At 39.7% G+C, this 15,177-nt stretch overlaps 1 protein-coding gene across 2 annotated transcripts in view; it reads right to left on the bottom strand.

Moving 5' to 3' along the window:
- Positions 1–3,420: 3,420 nt before the first annotated feature.
- Positions 3,421–15,177, bottom strand: part of LOC135259493 (complexin-1) — a 45,721-nt gene continuing 33,964 nt past the window's right edge. Inside the window, exons 1-3 of one of the 2 annotated variants that reach the window (XM_064343969.1) lie at positions 15,052–15,082; positions 11,794–11,969; positions 3,421–8,123 (exon numbers count right to left, since the gene is read on the bottom strand). In XM_064343969.1, coding sequence (XP_064200039.1) covers positions 7,926–8,123; positions 11,794–11,969; positions 15,052–15,067 — 390 coding nt within the window. In that variant the 5' untranslated portion in view covers positions 15,068–15,082 and the 3' untranslated portion in view covers positions 3,421–7,925. Of the gene's footprint in view, positions 8,124–11,793; positions 11,970–15,051; positions 15,083–15,177 lie in introns of those variants that run through there. The other variant, XM_064343968.1, reaches the window with a different exon arrangement.

The raw sequence follows: 15,177 nt of genomic DNA, 5'->3' as shown, positions 1-15,177 counted from the left end.
TTGTGTGTGTGTGTGTGTGTCTTTATTTTTCAATGTGCTTCCTTTTGTCTAGTAGTAGTATTAACCTTCAGGTGGTTTATAAGAATCACCATCACTTTGCTAGAATACTGGATTCTGGCTTTGCTGTACTGGGAAGTAAAGAGAAGCTTCAGGATGAAGAGGCGCCTCTGGTCTGAAGGAGTTTGAGCAGGTGTGGGCAGCCTCCTGCATTTGTTATGGTGGTTGGTGCATGAGCAGGTTTACGGAGAGGAAAGTCACCTGCTGTTTGATTTATGTTTGTAAAGTGAGCAGGTAATTTGGAAAGAAGAGTCCCCCCTGTACAGTGAACAGCATTTGAAGAGAGGGCAGGTAACTGCAGATGAAGAGGCATAAAGGTGTTTTAACCCTTAAAGTATGAAGAGTATGAAGACAAATATGAGATTAGAATGTTATTGTCTGAACATTCTAATGCTGATGTAATGATCATTACTGGTAATTGAAAGCAATGGGGTCCTAGAACACTGACATTTTAAAAGACTTACTCTTCAAAGGGTTAAATTCTGTTTGGAGACTGAACAGTTAACTGTAGATGAAGAGCGTTCTGTGTTTTGAATTCTGTCTGGAGAGAGATTGGCTGTGCATGAAAAGTTGTGCACTACCTCTGTGGTGTTTGGGGAGAGAGTAGGCGAAGGTCTATGAACAGACACCTTGAGATTGAATAGAGTTTGGAAAGAGAGAGAGGTGTGTCTGGAATGAAAAGAGACTTGCAGTTTGAATGGTGCTTAAAAAGTGAGTAGGCAGAACTGTATGAGCAGACCTCTACTGAACAGACCACAGTTCCTTTCTTTTTTGGTGAAAACTGAATAAATATCACTGACAAGAAGCTAGCAGTGAATGAAGTACATTGCAGAAAAAAGTAAGGAGAGAAAAGGTGTTTCTGCAGTACTCCTGTAAAGGCTTCATACACAAGCTAATGCAACACTACACATGGTTTTTGTTAATTTTGAGCTCGGATATAAAATACACTTGGAGGGAGATTCTGAAACCCTATGCCTGTGTTTGTGGAAAATCCTACACGGCTTCCTCAAACCCTCCACACGGGAATACAGTCAAGACGCCCGGGAGAAGACTCAGCAGCCTGCTCCACTCATCACAGGGAGGCTGCAGCTGCTGTGTTTTGCACAAAGACACTTTCCTGGCTCCGGGTTTAAAACTGATGCCTTTTACATAATCTTTTTACATATTACATGCTCTACAATATGCCAGCGCATATGATTTTGAGTTGTAAAAATGAATAGGGTATTTGTAGCAGTACTACTTGTATAATAATAATAATAATAATAATAATAATAAGCACAGCAGAGATTTAGTGGTGAATGTCATGGGGAAACTGGCCAATTCAACAAAACAGCAGAACAATGCTGTAAGTACAAACTCATTGTCTCAGATAATATTAGAGAGCTGTCAGTGTGTGGAACAGCTTGCCAGATCATGTCCTGTGGGCAGAGACCCTGGTGGTGTCTGAGTCCAGGCTTGACACAGCCCTGGATGCGCTCTAGTCTGTCCATAAATGACGAGCCTAGATGGACCGAACGGCTTGTTCTCATCATTTTTTGGTCATAAACTGTGTGATTTATTCTAAGGACTTTGAGACGGCGAGGGCGCTACAAGGCTGTCCGTTGGCTGCTGATTGCCAGGGACTAATTTGCACCCGCTAATTAAAAGCGGATTCAAAAGAGGCCCGGACAGAAGCACGGGAACAATGGAGACAGAAGGCCAGTGTGCCAAAGCCATACCGCTCAAAGACCCTTCAAACTGAGATATTAACTCAGGACTTGACAGCATGCCTCAAATTAAGTATTTTGAGCAGGTAGCCCTATTCATGAAAACAAATTCAGAGCAAAACAAACAAAAGCAGGATGTGGTGCAAGCGTCTTCTAGTTAATTTTATAGACAGAATAGAAGGTTTTTTTTTTTTTTTTCAGGGAGCAGGAAATTATTTGCAGAGTGTGACCTATACCCCAGGAAAATGTATTCTGAGAATTTGAACTCTGAAGGGTTCTTTTATTATTATTTTTTTCTACCACGTTTGCTGCAGAAGAACAAATGCTTGAAAATGTCAAGCTATCATAATCGATGAATCCTGATCCTTTTCTCCCTAGGGGCTCTTCCTCTGGCATTTTTCACAATCCCCGAATCATTTATCTCTCTAATCCTGGCTGGGTGCCCTTCCATCCTTTGTTGTTCAAGGTTTCCTTCTGTCACATCAAAGACATAGTTATGAGAAAACAGATCTCGTTATGAATGGACTGCTGTTTGGGTAACTTCTATGTACCTGGTACACATGGCCTTACACGATTTTCAGTTTGTTTTTTTTTGTTTGTTTTTTTTTTCCCAGGGAAAATGTATCCCAGTCTATGAATGGAAAATACACTTCACATGAACTGTCTGCCACAGCCAGGGTTCACAGGTGAGAAGATTAATGATGGGTTCGGTTTTGCAGCATTAGATAGCTAACAGACTGTACCACAGACTAGCACAGAGCTATGCAAGGCATTGTGAAAAAACAAATGGTTTCTAGTTCATGTTCCAATCCAAACCCCACACCACTTGTTAGGAGTCCCCCCCAGAATGTGCAATAGCTTGCCATTTGTGATCTTCATGACAGGAACCTACCACCCACCCCCACACACACACACATAAAAATAAAATCCTGGTGTGCCTTTGAATGGCATGAAGTCTAGATACTGCTGCTATAACACCTGTCAAAACCACCTATGACAGTCCTGACAGCGCATTACAGCATTTGACAAATGTCATAGCACTGCCAAAATGTTATTTTATTTATTTTAAAAACAGATTAACAGCAATAAAATTGATATTATGGAACCACACGTCATTTATAGTGTCAGTGAAAAACATTGCAAAAAAAAAGAATCCCAGCAAATTGTTGTGAGTTATGAGCACTGAAAATTGTCAGGGCATAATTATCTGTGATAGATTATTTGGAACTTAAAATGTACTTTTAACGTAACTTTTTACATAATGTCCCTATTGGACTCGGTTAGAGTTCATTTAACACGCAAAGTTATTATTTTATTATAGTCATTTTCGTAATTATGCTGCGTGGGTTTTCAACAAGAAATAATTATCTTCCATTGTATATCTTTAAACATGCCATCATTCAGATTTAGGGTAAGGCTACTGATCTATTTCAACAGCTAGACAGCTTAGAGTGAAACGAACGTTCTCTTGTGGGCATTTTGACCTTTCTTTGCTAGGACCCACCAGAACTCCACGACCCCATAAACACTAAACTCGCCTGTTTTTACCACCTGTCTCCAACAGAGAATCTGCTTACCAAGAACCTGGTGAATTCCTCACAAATTCAAAAGCTGGCGGCTCGGCATTAAGCGTAACACAGAGACACAGACGATGAACGATGGTAGGACATGACTTTATTTCCAGCGAGTTGTGATTCCATCAGGGACAGAATGTTACAGACTAAAATACCAGGGCTGGACAGCATGCAGCGGGACTATAAAGACTGATGACACACAATAGCCTCTTAATAATCTTTCCACCTTAGCAAAAATACAGGCATGCACACAAACAGAGATAAGGGAGGGGAGAGAAGATATCACAATACACTTACAATACAATAAACATCGCTAAAAATACAGATTCTTCATTACAGCCACCAGACGACACACACAAACTGGACAATATACAGTACAAACATTTAAAAAAGAACACATATATACACACACACAAACACACACACACACATACGCACAAGCATACATTGTAGAATCAGCATCTTCTAAGTAAGAAAAACACAGAAAAAGAAGAAGCAGAGAAACAGATGTTTACATTCAGGTCACACTGAAGGAATGTCTCAATAGGCTTGCCTTAATCATAATAACAATAACTATTATTATAAATTATAATAATGACACTGGACTGTACCGAAAAGGGGGCTTGTTTTCTTTTAAGGATTTCTGAACTGAATAGAAGCCATCAATAATAGCCTGATTTAAGTTATCTTGCTCTGTACATCATTATATGTACATATTCATATAATTACATGGACATGTTGTATGTCAGCCATGGCATACATCATGACAGGTAGACATTTATTAATGTCAAGTGTAGTATTATAGTAATATATATGAATGCATGTATGTATAATATGTATGTATATGTATACTGACTATTTTTCACAGCTGGTTTGGTACATGATGTCAGACATATATTGGGAAGAGAATTAAGGGGTGGAACCACTGATATAACATTGACTCTCCCTGCCCAGGAAAGATACATTGAGCAGATCTATGTGTGGCCGTCACACACTGCTTTCTCTTTTTCCCCATTTTCCCTCTTTCAAATGAAAAAACAAACATTGAAATGGGCACAGAAGATCCGGAAAAAACTATGGACTAAATGCACAAGAAAACGTTAAATACCTGAGCTCACTTTAAATGGTCAAGAGATGGAAAAGCATGAAAAGTTAATAAATCTGAATTTTACAAAAATATTTCTAAAATAACCGGAATTCTTTGGTTTAATAGAAACGTGGATTGTCAAATGACATATACTTAGCATGCAAATAGAAAACAAATTACAGCAGCATCCTTCAGTGAATTGCAGCTGGCCTTGTGGCTAAATGAAACAATTTTGATATGGCAATTTCCAAACATCTGTCACACAAAAGTGTGGAAAACTGTAATTTCATGTGTAAACTGTTAACTGCCACATGAAGCACAAAATGGAACTTTCAGAAACTCAACATCCAAAACTGCTGTCCTCAACTCAGCTGTTCTTAATATTTTCTTATTTGTGTTCCCAGAATCTTCTGTATATATTCAAAAGGTGTGAATAACACTAACAAGACCAGTCACTGAATCATGATTAGATCTACCTTATAGTTCCATAGTTAATCCTTACTTCATGGTTTCCCCCGACAATATCACTAAGTATAATACATGTAACAAAATACATAAATTTCAATGGTATTTTTTTGGCAAAATGAACAAAGACTTCTTGGACATTAGTCATCTCGGTATACAAAGGAATCATGCTTATCAGTAGGAAAAGCTACATTAGGAAGAAAAGTAATCACTACAATGGAAATGCAGAACTAATCAGCTGATCTTTTACAGCAATCTAACATACGTGTGAAACACAACCATAATGTCTTTCACTCTTAGTGGCTTTGGTCCAACCCCAAAGTGGGAAATATGATTGAAAAAAAAAACTCTAATCAGGATTTCTCATGTTTTTTTTTATTTGCTTGTTAAAAAAGGATAACAATCAAGCCCCAAAGAGTGGTGGGAAGGATTATCAGTTCCATGGCAGCTTTGTCTTCCAGTAGAAGTACTTATAAAAATGTGCTTTTTCTGGGGGGTTCTCCCTCCTGGCTAAGGTGTGTTTAAGTTTTAGTTACCTTGAGGTGCTGGCAGTTTAAAAAAGTGGACCTTCTTTTGTGAAGGCACTCAGGAGATTTGAACTTGAACCAAAGGCAAAATTCTCGCAAGAACTGAGACAGGTAGACTAGAGCTCGAATTGAAATCAGAAAAAATCCACCTAGGACACCCAGTACACAGTGTACCACCACCACTGGTCCAACCAGTGTTTATGGTTAAAGAGTTCAACAATGAGAATAACTAAAACCAAACTAAAAAGCCAAAATGTATGTATCCTCAAGCTTTAAGGTTAAAAACCCTGTGCACTGAGAACAGTCCAGTCAACAATCTTCAAAGAATCTGCAGAGCTCCCTTACGAAACCAGAGAACAATGGCTGGAATGTTCGGAACATTTGGAATGTACTGGAAGGGCATTACAGCATGGGCATTCTGCGGCCAGTTGAATATATTTAGAGCAAGGGAAAGGGACGAGAGAGACAACTCAATACATAACCATGAAATTGACTCCGTAATTTATCAAAGTCTAAAAATCTCATTCATTTAAAGCCCTGTCTAAATTTCTCATCCCTGATTTGATGTGTTCTATCTATTGGCAGTACCAAATTAGGTTGTTTGTGTCACTTTTACTAGTTGTGCTGCTCACAAAACACCTGGGGTCAGTGTGTGTAAAAGGAGCCAAACCGCTCCCTCCAAAACAAAAAAAACAAACAAAAAGTACGTTTCAGAGCCCTCCATTTCTTGGATTAAGCAGCATTGCGCTCCACATAAAGCTTAATGCGTGAAACTTTGCATACCTCAAATTAATTCAAAGTTTAAGACACAGCAGGATTCACCACAATTACGTATTCCCTTATACTGATGGCAGTTCCTAATGTCTCTCTTAGATAAGCCTATTGATACATTAGAGAGCTGTATAGTATACATATGGACACAGAACTGCAGGCAATAACTCCTGTTTAAAAAAAAGAAAAGACAAAAGCAGCCTTTCGGTGGCGTTTTGGTTTACTCCCAGTTATTCATAATCTGTTGTTATTATTGAGGAAATGCATTCCTGTTCTTTTCTCCTCTGTTCTCTGAATGAACAATACACCAAATTAAAACACCATACACAGAGCAGACCCTGCTAGCAAGGGCTATAGGTTCCCTATATACGCATTTTCTACAGTACTTCCCTTTTAAATGTTACATTGAAACAGGACTAATAATGCTAACTGAGCTAGCTTGCATTGCACTCACTCATTATAAAAAACCCTTAACTATCTTTTATTTTCAGCAGTTTGGCTGATTATGACGGAAACCCTCAGAATCTACCTCCCACTCTCAACCTGCATGACTTCTCCAACAAGGCTCTATTCAGGAATTTCACATTTATTTGAATGCATGGCCACTTTCAGCAAACAACACACTACATCTGAAACACTGTCTACTAAATAACTGGAGTACACAAACAATGAAGATTGTCTCTTATTGCTGATCTACAATCAAATTCCTTTTAATAAACCAACTGATACAAGACAACTTAAGTACCAACAATATTGCACCATTGTCACTGTCTGTTCATAAAAAGTGAAAAAATGAATTAAAAAAATTAGGGAATTGAATCTAATGTAACACGAAGCAGCTCGATATTTACATTTCAGAACATGACAAGAGAAAACACATAGCCCTCTAGATCCAATTGTGTTTATATTAATGTGACGTGATTTGTAGTTTTTTCTATATTTTTTAATGATGCCACTCTCACAGCAAGGCCAGAAAAGCACTGCTGTAAAGGTTATCGATGAAATCCTGCTTTCAAGCTTTGTGGTAAACACTGAACCTAAATGATTTGTACACCCACTGTAACATAATAATTTTGTACAATAAGCTTGTTTTCAAAACTAAATGTGTGGCAGAAGCTTTTATGGTGTCGCTTCATTCATGGGACTGTAGGTGTGAGAAACATTTAAATACATACAGTATGTAATTTAGTACTCTGACTAATATAGGAAAAGCAGTTATTGCCTTTTTTGCCTTTGATCTAATTCACAAAATGGGAAATACAGATATATTCACAAAGGATATGGTTACTGGCATGCGTTTTAAACACCACTTTGATTCCAGTAGAACTACTTCTCAACGTTTACAACAGTGCGGTCATTGTTAGTCACATCAAAGCACGTGGTAGGTCTGGAAACACTGACCAAGGACCGATAACTTCACATAATTGGAGGTTTAATGAACACACATTTATTTATATATCTAACATAAAGAACGAAACAAAAAAAAAAGTGACGCCAATATTTTCTTCAAAGGTAAAAGTATGGCTTATACTCTTAGTAATTTCAATATAGTTTTACTAATTTATACAGTTTACATTTTTTTGAATATTATCCTTTTTAATTCAGAGGCTATTTACAAATAAAACATTATCAATTTGGGAAACTATGTTTCTAAGTCCCTGGGGAGGGGAGTGGTTGGGCAGTGGGGGGCTGGGGAGGGCTGATATAAAGTGGTAATAAGCTAACATGACCAGCGCTGTTACTTTTTATTGAACATGTCTTGGAGAGGGCCTGGGAGGTACTTCATGACCGTGTCCATGATGCCCTCGTCCTCTTCTTCCTCGTCCCCGCAGCCGGCCGGGACGGCCTTTTTTGGGCGTGTGAGGCTCCCCTCGGCGGCCTGCTCCATGGCGGCCTGCGCCTCCGCCTCGCGCTCCTCCTTCTTCTTAAGGCCGTACTGCAAGAGCAAACGTATCATAATGTAGCACAAACAACAAGAATCGCCATGCTGGCATGGTAACTACATTACAGTGCAGGCATTTAGCAGACGCTCTTATCCAGAGCGACTTATACATTACATCCATTTATACAGCTGGATATATACTGAAGCAATGCAGGCTAAGTGCAATGGGTACAATGGCAGTGTCCCACTCAGGAACCGGTGACCTTTAGGTCCTTACCCATTATACTACACTGCCGCCTGCCCACTACAGTCAGCCATGCTGTCACGGGACACTAACAACAATCAAACATGATGCTGGTGTTCAGGAATAACAGCCAGCGATTTCAGTACAGCAACAATAGCCAGCAATGTTGTTGCAGCACAGTGGCAATATTGCAGCACAGGTACAGTTACCTTTTACACGTTGTTATAGCGACAGTCAGCCTTGTATGTACAGTATCCACAATCAATCACACTGTCACAGCCATGTCAGCCATGTGTGTACAGAATCATCTTCAGTCAATCACGTCTTGTAGTAAAAACAGTCAGCTATGCTAGTACAGTACAATAACAATAACCTGCTGTTTTGGTGTGTATACAGCCATCAGTACTGCTGGTGCAGTATCAGCATCCAGCTGTGTGGGAACAAGGTATGCAGTCTTGGAGAACTCAAGAGTGCAACCACTCAAAGCTGTGTGTGTGTGTGTGTTTTTCTGTTTGTGTATATACTGTAAATATATGCATGTTTGTGTGCATGTATGTGTGTGAGTGTTTGTGTGTGTGTGCGTGCGTGCGTGCGTTCGTGCGTTCGTGTGCGTGTAGGGTAGTGTGCTCAGGGGGATGCCATAGCAGGGTGACAGATAGCCTGTCGTGCTTGGTGGCTGACCGAGGAGCAGTGGAGTAGAAAATGCACAGCAGCCTCTCCAGTTGGACTGACCCTCACTAGTCTGCCAATAACAGAGAGAGAGAGAGAGAGAGAGAGAGAGAGAGAGAGACAGAGAGACAGAGAGAGAGAGAGAGAGGGAGAGAGAGAGAGAGAGAGAGAGAGACCTGCCTCTTTCAACAGTAACAAACTGATCTGTGTTCAGAGACCCAGTTCTGTACCAGGCCCTTTGTGCTTTTGTGCAAGCTCTCAAGGTTAACGCTATGCTTCCAGCACATTCCGGAGCACATCCGCAGACTTCCTCAGCTATAAATAAATTATTTCATTAATACGTGTGCATACAAGGGTCAGAAAAAAAACATGAGTGGAGATGAGCGCCCAAATCCCACTGGCAGAGGCAGAGGGGACCTTAACACAGCACCCCCCCCAAACCAACCTCCCCTCTTCAGCATTAACCATGCACAATGCTATTAAGCTAGTATTCATGAAATATCATTATGACAACTGAAAAACTTAACACCTAAAGCTAGAAACACCACCTAAAGTGATATTTCCTAAAATGAGGAGATTTTCTCTGAAGAAAGGAGTGTAAATGCCAAGATTGTGTGAGCTAGGACGGGTGAGTCAAAATGCACTTTGTCCTCTGTAGCGCAGTCATTTACTGGGATCATGAAACTCTGGAAGATCAATCGATCACAGCAGCAAAAAGTGACAACCCGGATTGAGGTCAAGAAAGGGTTGGAACAAAAGCAGTGCTTTTAGAAATACTGTTAACTCGCGGGTCAGTGTAGTTCAACAAACCCAGGTGCTAATAATCACTCACACAATGTTCACTGAGCTCATTTAACACGACACAAAGTTTCTATGCATCCACACCATTTACACAGAACAAATAATACAGCTACTGGCAGCAGGACGTTGTGATTGATAAGAAGAGAATCTGACTTGCGTTGGCATCACAGTTCCTGTCCTGTGGCTGGTAGCTACAGTCAAAAACTCTAAACTATGCAGAGCCAATTTGAAATTTGAAGGTTCAGTGGCTGCAAAAGTTACTTTTCACACTGCAATAAAATGAAACAGAACCTCTCATAGATGAAAGCTCCGTTTCATCAGCACCAACATGTTTTGTCATTTTAGTTTTTTAACACACAAGGAAAATTCTCATATGACTCTATGTACTGCCAGTTACTCAAGAATTAATAGTCAGCTTAAAAGCCCAAATGATAAAACCATAATATGCACTGGAAAATGGAAAATAGAAGCAGTTTTTTGTTCCTGGGAATTCTTTTTTTTTTTTTTTGGAGATAAAAGCCTTGTATTAGAGTATATTAAATGAAATTAAAAGAAACACCAACAGCCTCACTGTGTTTGTTAGGAAGCAGTTAAAAAGCCAAAATGCACTGAAAAGCTGCCTGCCTCTCCTCCGGGCCCTTTGTGTCCTGCTTGTTTACTTTTCATTGTGAAGTTGTACTTTCATCCAAAGGTCACGGCTAAAAGGTTGTGCCAGTCTACAATGCGAGTGGTGGTTCAGGTGCTCGCTTTCCCTCCCTCTCTCACACTCTTGCTCTCGACTTCTGTCTCTTTCTGCCTCTCTTGCGCTCTCTTTCTCTCTCTCTCTCTATCTTTCTCTCTCTGTCTCTGGCGGCAGTGGCATTCAAACACATGACAAAGCTCAGTCACTTCTGTTCTTTTATTCGCCCTCTCCAAGCTCTCTAAGGTCTGATGACTGTCTGTGCCCATCTCCAAACTTAGTTCAACTCTCTGGACTTTCAGAATTTTTTATTATTATATTTATATTGTATAATTAATTGTTTGTCAGGCTGATAAATAAAAAGAATAAATGAGCTTGGCGCAGTGCTCGATGCTCTGTAGACTGTAGCTAAATAACAATCCTGATGGTTCTCATTACGTACAGTATCGTCAGGTTGGGTCTTGGTTGGGTATGGGTCTCTTATTACATAATTTATGATCTAGTTTTGTTTACAAACTTGAAAAAAATATGCCCAGAGAATACCTCTGGTATTACTACACCCGGATATAAATAAACCTGAATTGTTTCAATAAATATCCAGCTGTGTTAACAGGTCATAACAAATGTAAACTTTGTAACTTGCTGTGGACAAGAGCATCTGCTAAATTCCGGAATATGTAAATAGATCGTTTGTAATAATAGATTCATGCCTGAATGCAATGGATATGTTGTCATGTGTGAGACATTGCCCAGGGATGCCACCAGGGATTTTAGGCCCCATAAAAAGATTTCACATTGGGCCCCACCACCCCAGGAAATCCTATGTTCTAATATTTTTTGAGGACCCCTATCAGTCAGGGCCCTTGGAATCATCCTAACTACCCCCCTCCTCTTATGACACCCCCGTATGTCCCTCTCTACTGATTGAGGCTTGGTTTCCAAGACTATGCCCTACGACGTATATCACAGAATTCAATGTATTCACTTTCCCGTGAAAACATTGAAGGTGAGTACATTTTCCTTAGACTCACTAGATCCATCTGTTCAACTGACTGGACATATTTAAATCACGTTCCTGAAAATTTCATACAGAAGGGTTCTAAAACTTCTACTGAGGGCCTTGTCCATGCATTCGAATCGTGACTCTTTTTTTACTTGTAAAGTTCCAGTCTCATAAATTTAGTTTGACTTGAAGCTTGTAACATCGTAGGTATAAATAAAATGTGTATAATATAAACCAGTTTTAATGTGTCAGACTCTGTTATATGGAATATCTGTATGAATATGTAATATTTATGTTTTATACTATATGTAAGATATGAATTATTTACCTTATCCCTGATTCCCTGTCTCATGGACTCTCTCTCTGCCTCCATCTTTGCATATTTGGCCTTCCTCTCCTCCTCCTGTTGCCGCAGGGCCTCTTGTCTTTCTTCCTCCTTCTTCTCTGCATCAGGATCCTTCTCTTCTTCTCCTCCCAGCATCTTCCCCATGTCCTTGGTTGCCCCTGTGAGAGACAAGGAGAGAAGAACAGACAGTGAGAACTTTTATAATACACACACACACCTGTGCACCTCCCCACAAAGATACACACACATACGCATGCATGCATAGGCAGGCATACACACACACACACACAAACACACACACAAATACCCGCACACATGCGCACACAAGCGATCAAGCTCTTGAACTCGCAGAACATGACCTTGAAAAGTCATTTACTTTGAAGAACTGTTTAAAGGGAATGTACCAACGGTAAATAGGGAAAAAATCTTTCCACCAATCAAAATAAAATTTTCTGTTATAAATTTGGAGCCATTAATTTTTGGAACATTATTATCAATGGTATATTTAAAGTTGTTTCTGACCATTTTTCATATATTTTATGAAACTACAGTAGTTGTAGACAATAATTTACATAGAATCTCAAAACTGACAGATCCAGCCAAAATGACCCTTTTCACCTGAGGTGCCTCCACTTAATGGATGCTACCCACCAGCGTGACTCAAATGCCACACTGACATTAGGCCCACAGCCATAACTTCAAGGCCAAGGTGAACTTTCAGAACACAATGACTGATTTTAAAAAATGAAATATTTAGCTACATTGGCACTACCATTGAGTCGCTTCTCTTTAGACAAGACACCACTGCTTTGCGTCTTGTCATTTCAGACAGGACATAAATATTACAAAACTAAATAAAATTATATTAGATAAATATCACAAAAAGTAAAACAAGCATTATTATTATTATTATTATTATTATTATTATTATTATTACTTTTATTATTGACAGATTTTCGGATTGTAAAAAACTTACAAAGTGAAATCACATCAGAAACCTTGAAAGAACTTGGTTTAAAAACACTGGGCAGAAAGGAAAAGAGAAGAAAAGAAAAGAGAAGCAGTTGCAGAATGACGGAGCACGGCCTTCTGGGTAGTCAGCTGCTCAGGGTGCTGTCACGCCTGGAGGGCTCTGTCAGACAGGATGAGCGCGAGCACACATCACGCCCAGGCGGACGCGCAATGCCAGCACGCAGGTGCGCCGGGGCCGTGCCCTTTGCTACGGGTTCTGTTGTGTGCCACCCCTCCCCCCTCCCGCCCCCCCACCTAGCAACCACCAATCAGCCAAGCGTTAAAGCAGCAGAAACCCAACCCCCCACCCATTCCTCCATCACTGCGCATATTTCTTTCTCTCTCTCTCTCTCTCTTCCCTCTCTCTCTCTCTCTCTCTCTCTCTCTCTCTCTAATTAACAAACCTGCCTCTTCCCTCTCCTTTCATTAACAGGCTGGCGTGCTAAACCCACACATAGCCCTGTTGCCCAAATCACCCGCTGCCTGTAGGTCAAACAGGGACTCACAGCCCTGTTACATTACAGCCTCAGGTGGCTTTATATGTTATTCTGATATTAAATGTTGCTGTGATATGTATTTGTAATTATATATTTTTGAAGTCCACATTTTATATATATATATATATATATATATATATATGTGTGTGTGTGTGTGTATATATATATGTATATCGCATTGCATTCCTTTTTGGAGGAGTGTCAGCAATCCCTTGCCAATTGCTGTTTGGAACACCTAGAATGATGCCTCGCTCCCCTGAAAATACATACAATGTTAGTTGATGCTATGTTTTGGCAAATGGCGGGAGCAGATGTGCTTTTCCCTTGTGTCGCATTAAAAAATCGGAGATCGGTCACACACAAGCGTCACCGCCACGCCGTCTGCCAAATGGCTGTGGAAAAAAAAAAAATGGAGAGCTCGTTATAATCAAATCAGTGAGAGCGCAGAGTGGGTTATGCCATCAAATGGCTTGATGTGCATTTCACAAAAAAAAAGTTCAAATAAGCGAAAAGAAGCAGCATATGTTTGCTGATGTCATCGGCATACAATCTACATGTAAGACACATGGCAGCCACGCAGGACACCTGACTCCTGGCTGTCTGTGGCCGTTCGGTAATCTGCTGATTTACTGGCCTTGGCGAACACATGCCACACAACCTGTGCTGTTACCAGAAATAACACCAGGATATATTTATAAACTTTTTAATAACGGTAGCAATAGAAATATTCATAAAAAATTACCATCATATAATTCCCCAGAACCCATACAACACTAGTAGATGTGGTCACAATTTTAGATATTGAATGTAAATCAGGTAGGAGTAATGTGAAGTAGGGCCAAACGTGTCAGTGTTCTAGAGTATCTTATTTTAAATATTTGGCAAATACTTTAGATAATTATTTTATTACAGTGTTTTGTTTTTGAAAATTTAGTTCTGAGTTACATATTCATAAAAGAATAAACAAGACCGGGTCAAAACCTAGTACATGGCTGGATCGGCCGACCAATGGTGTAAACTCATCGCAGACGTTCGCGTTTGTAGGGCTGGCCCCGCGGTTGGGGTCCAGGCAAAAAAAAGTTCAGTGCAAATACTTTTCCAATATAATACATAGTCGACATAAATAAATAGATCAGCCATCCAATCTATACACTCGAGTAAAGCAGATCGCTGAATGCTTGCCAACTTAATCCATAAACTTGCCTATTGTAGACTAACTTTGCATTAAAGTGCACAGCTAAATCATGACAAATACAAAGCAAAGAGCGATGCTTGTACTGTATCTCAACAGTAAATTAGACCTTAACGATAGTGTCAGACAACTAACTACACCACATAGCCAAATAGTTAGACTAACACTTTAAAAAATACAAAATTCGAGTTTGAAATATTTCATAATAATTAAACGTTACTTTGGGACCTATAGACTAATGTCAACTTTATGTAACCGTGGCTTCACACCTATCAGTAGCAATCGGAGCAGAGTTTGCTAGCAAGCCACAAAAATGAATCAGTCACAACGGGAAACCAGATAAATAAACATTAGCGGGACAAAAATCTGTAAATTACCCACTTTACTTTTACCTGAAATCTAACAATGTGTGATCTCAATAAAGGATAACGCTAGCGATAACCTGTTTGTCGTTAAATTCGGTTAGCTGGCTAACTTGCCGTTTATTTCTCACAAAAAAAAAAGAACAGCTGTTTATGGGGGTAGTACCAAACGACTTACGTAGAGCTTCTTTCATGCATTTTCCGATTCAATTTAAACTACTAGTTTATTCCTCTTCATTTAGATATCTTCCCATCATAGTCAGTTTAAATGGTAGCTAAAACTAAACCAGGTTAAAACCTAGTG

This window comes from Anguilla rostrata, chromosome 7 (assembly GCF_018555375.3).
Source record: "Anguilla rostrata isolate EN2019 chromosome 7, ASM1855537v3, whole genome shotgun sequence".
Classification (NCBI taxonomy): Eukaryota; Metazoa; Chordata; class Actinopteri; order Anguilliformes; family Anguillidae; genus Anguilla; species Anguilla rostrata.
Note: the sequence above shows the minus strand (reverse complement) of the source record. Positions and strands in the feature narration are given on the sequence as shown.